Source organism: Charadrius vociferus, unplaced genomic scaffold (genome assembly GCF_000708025.1).
Source record: "Charadrius vociferus isolate BGI_N301 unplaced genomic scaffold, ASM70802v2 scaffold104, whole genome shotgun sequence".
Classification (NCBI taxonomy): Eukaryota; Metazoa; Chordata; class Aves; order Charadriiformes; family Charadriidae; genus Charadrius; species Charadrius vociferus.
The window spans coordinates 2,991,612-2,996,177 of NW_009648255.1; the positions used below are offsets into that span (position 1 = coordinate 2,991,612).

The 4,566-nt window shown below is 40.7% G+C and overlaps 1 protein-coding gene across 1 annotated transcript; it reads right to left on the bottom strand.

The window, feature by feature from the left end:
• Positions 1 to 2,168: 2,168 nt before the first annotated feature.
• TRIM59 (tripartite motif containing 59) lies at positions 2,169 to 4,137 on the bottom strand. The gene is made up of 2 exons (XM_009884412.1): positions 4,046 to 4,137; positions 2,169 to 3,392 (listed from the first exon to the last, which is right to left on the bottom strand). Exon 2 carries the CDS (start codon positions 3,387 to 3,389, stop codon positions 2,169 to 2,171), a length of 1,221 nt encoding a protein of 406 aa, XP_009882714.1. The 5' UTR covers positions 3,390 to 3,392; positions 4,046 to 4,137.
• Between the last annotated feature and the right edge of the window lie 429 nt (positions 4,138 to 4,566).

Genomic DNA, 4,566 nt, shown 5'->3' on the forward strand with positions numbered 1-4,566 from the left:
ATCCCTGCTCCGTCGCCTCTCAGCTGTCAGCGCTGTGCAGGAGCACAGGGAGGTTCTGTGCAGTAAGGAAATCAAGGCGTTAGCCAATTCTACTGTAAGAATATATTTTATTTGTATGCAAATTTATTAAAACATATAATGCATTGTTAAGTACAAGTACTAAATTTTTCAATCAGTGGTAAAGGCATTTTATAAATTCCCGTAGTCTTGAAAAATAAAATTGCATTATAAACTCTCTGTATGTTTCTAAAAGTCAGGAAAAGAAAAGGAAGGTAAGTCAAAAAAGAAGCCTCACGTGATAGTGGACAGACACGTAGCACCAGGTTTTGAGAGTGACGTGCCAAGTGACAGCCTGCTACCAGGGCTTAAGACAAAAACAAATTCCCAGTTTTATTGGGGAATTAGTATGATGGCATTTATCCAGTCCCAGGATCCACCCAAACACCATTTCAAAACCTGACCAGTGGCATTCATGGGCTTTGCTTTTAGAACATGAAAACATTACAGAAAGCGTATGTACAAATTCTAGAAACCACTCCCACCACGCCGGCACAGGCCCGGCCATCAGAGCGCTGCCGGCTCCTGCCCCAGCCAAACCCAGAGTCCACCGAGCTGCACGGCAGCCGTGCACTGGGACTCCCTGTTCTATCAGCACAGCAACAGCAGGGTCTCAATATTGTTATTAGGATCTTTATTTAGGCTTAAGGAATGTATCAGCACGGCATCGCTGAGGACTGACCTCGCTCTCAGCTCTCACTCAAGTCTGGCAGCAACTGGGATTTTGCAGGAGCCCACTAGTGCCTGCTGGTAGCAATGGGCAAGTTGTGGTTTGCACAAGGGTTTTAAAATACCCAGTAGTTAAAGGCTAGCCTCAGAAATCAATCGCTGTTTAAACATCTTCTATTATTTAAAAATATACAACAGCCAAGGAATGCTGCTAGGCTAGAATATGCTACTACTTTTATCAAGTCAAATACAATTAGTCATGGCGAATACTCATTTTTGGGTTTTCAGTGAGTTGTAAGCTCACCTGTTCTAACTGCAGCTCTCCGAGGCTGCCCCAGTACTTGCTGTGATCAGCCTGCTCCTAACAGAAGGCCAGAAATGGCTTTCACTGGGCCTTTTGCTCCTGAGCACTGTAGAGACTGGAGCATGTTGTGTTTCCCCTGTGTCAAAGTTAAGATCTTTTTGTTATTTGTGCTGAAAAGCTGAATATAAATTTACATTCATGGTCAAGTTCTTCCAAGAGCTCTTGACACCATCTGAAACCCTTACACCACTGACTTCAGTGGGAGTTTTGCTGCTTACTACAGTTGTGTCTCTATTTTCACTACATATTACATGATTTAGCAAAAAGTCACGGCTCACGTTAGCATCAGCGAGAGCTCCCTGCCGGACTAAACAAACACCCGATTTGTGCACAGCTGGCACTAAAACCCCCTATGTAGTATTTCACCAGAAGTCCTACAGGTACCGCTCTGTAACCTGGAGAGAACCATTTGAAACACATGAAGTTATTAAACACAGATTAAAAACAAACAAAAAAAGATTAAATCATGTCATCCACTAGTAACCAGGAACAAACCAAATGAAACCCAGGGCCGTGAAAGCTTTAAAGCCCACAGGTGCATCAGTTAAAATACATTCAGAGGGAGGTCAGTAAAAACACAAAATAGGAGTTTTGTGTACACCAGAGGCAGCGCCTGACCCGTCCAGGACTCGCCAGTTTGCAGCCTGAGGTGGTTTTTCAACCTTTACTGTTGTGGTGCTTTTATTAAAAAAAACAATTGAAAATTATGTTACCCCCCCCCCCAAAAAAAAAAAAAAAAGAGGATGTGTCAGGAGTTTTTACAACCAGGACTGCAGATTCCCATTTGCAAGGTGCCTGTAGCTTTCTCAGGCAGACACCGTTTCTGACTGGCTCCCAGTTTAAACAACCCCTACCAACCGACACTATCGCCTCAGCGGAACAGGAAGCCTGCTTTAGTGCAAATCCTCTCGGTTTACTAAGAGTTAAGTAAGATGAAATCTACAGAATACAGAAAAAGAAAGGATATAGAAATAGAAAGCAAAAGTGTAGAGCTTTAACAATCCAGCTTTTAAGTAGAAATTAAAAAAAAAAATCCTGGGGATTCCTACACTAATTTTTAATCTCATCATTGAAATACTCAAAGAGAAACAATCCTCCCTAAAAACTCCATCAGTAAATTAAATGTATGGCCCAGCGCATCCACTATATTCTGCAAACGGGTGCAGAAATCTTGATAAATAAGCAGCAAGAACGTGGAGATATAAGTGGGAGTAGCTTCAATTACAGCCAATGATACCAGTTTGTGAAATGAACACGCAGTTACCAGTACAATAAAAAGAAGCAGGACCGCTAAAGGATTCACAGCCTGGAGGGGCACTTTAGACTCTCTTCCTTCCTTCCCGTTGCCTTTGCTGCGTAACTTCCTTTTCGGAATCAGTTTTATTTTTGGAGTGAGGATCTTGTTGATCTGACCAATTTCAGTTTTACACCACACATCTTTCAACAGGTGCCCAACCCTTGGATAAATCTCCACAGGTTTAACATCTGGCAGCTGCTTCTGTTTCAAAGCTTTTATACGTTGATGCATATCATCCACCTTCTCAAGAAAAATAAGTGGGGACTCTTCTTTTTGAATAGATGTATTCAGTGACATTAATTCAAGCTGTTCTTCCCTTATTTTTTTCAACTTTTCAATGAGAGGCTCATATTCTTCCAAAACACGCGTGTTGATTTCATCCAGCGCAGTCAGCAGAGCTTGTTTTTTGTGCTCCAAGGTATCGCCAAGTTTCTTAAAATAATGTATTACTGCTTTTTTATCCTCCTGAACAATGCTTTCACACTGGGACTTCTGTTCTTTCAGCTTTTCAATCAGCAAACATACATCAGTCCAGTGTTTATCAGTCAGCTGCTCGAGAAGTTTTCCCGAAGCCTCCTTTTCTTTTATGTAGGCACTTTGAAGGTCATCTATGGGATGGCCGTTGTGTTTTCCTATTGTAAGGCAATGGCCACACACCAATTTTCTATCCAGAAGACAGTAAACGTTCAGCGGTTGCCTGTAGTGCTCGCTGCAGGTTGCAACATCAGAGTGATCTTCCTGTTGGTATTTTTCAATAATAGCTTTCAATGCAAAGTTGATGGGCAACGATTCGGTACCAGCGGCAGGAATTTCCACAATAGTCCTACAGTTCGGACACTTCAGAGGAAGTCTCAGGGGTCTCCAAATGGAAAAGCTGTCTGACAGCCGAATAACACCGTCCAGACAGTTCCGACAAAACGTATGGGAACAGGGCAGAACGCGTGGATCTTCAAATATGCTATAGCAAATGGAACATGTTAATTCTTCCTCAAAGTGATGCATGTCCTACAAAAAAACCCCAAAGAACGGTTTAATGTCTTTTTACAATCAACACACTTAAAAGCATTTTATTAACCTAAGTGTCTCAACACGAGATTTGATGACCTGTAACCTAACCGCCATCGGCAGTTTACTGCTAAGGGGGGAAAAAAAAGACAAAAAAGAGAATGAAAGTGAGCAATGGTTCAAAGATTTCAGCAAATTATGATCTGCACTTACAATGTCAGTGACTAGACAGTGTTCACCCATATCCAACTTCTGCCTTAAAAAGCTAGAAAAAGCAGCAATCTGCTACTAGATTTTTTTTTTACAGTGGAAAACAGTAGAAGAGAGTGATAAAAGTTAGAACCAAAGTTTCTAAATAGCCTAAGAATTATGAAAATTTTCTCCCACTATGAGTAACATTTTCGACATAAGAATAGAACAATAAGTACAGCAACTTTTTTTTTCTCCCCTAACTTTTTTCAAATGTTACTTTTGTAATATTCATTAGAGTATTAAGCAGTCAAATGTACTAAAAGCTATCTCTGGGCCCTGGCACAAACGAGAGCCTAACTCAGCAGCCCTTAAGCACAATACAGCTAACAGTAATTAGACTCGTGGGGTTATTCCTGGGTTACTTTAAGCCCAAAACTAAAAAACTAACTTTTGTTTTCCACCCTTTGTAATGTTGCCTTGCTTTCCTTTGCCAGCTTAGTGAAATCACACAGTAAAGTCACAAATAACAGTAACTCTAATGCCAGTTTTCATAATAAATCATAATTCTGTTTTTAATTCTCTTTAAAAAAATGGGGAAATCAGTATGAACTTTGCTTATCTTTATGTCACATTTTCCTGTCCCCTTCACCAGTTCTAGTCAACTCTGCAGACTTTGCTACACTGCAAAAAGAAACTGTCCAAGCGTTTAGTATCAAAGACGCTCAATTTAGGGTCTCACTCTAAATCTGAAAACAATCACGTGCAGCTGGGCTAACGCAGCAGCACCAAGTGCTACTGAACCTTTGTTTGACTCAGTCAGGAAGACCACTAGCTATGAGATGGGTTTAAGGAGGCTGTTTTATTCAGATGTGCCCTCCTAAGCTTTTTAATGTATTAACATATTTTTGCATCAAACTATCAGCATTTGTCATTGACGCCGAGATTAATAAAGTTTGATTTATTTTGAGTGAATCTACTTAAA

Coding starts and splice junctions, on each gene's coding strand:
- TRIM59 (XM_009884412.1), bottom strand. CDS start 3,389: ATGCATCACTTTGAGGAAGAATTAACATGTTCCATTTGCTATAGCATA.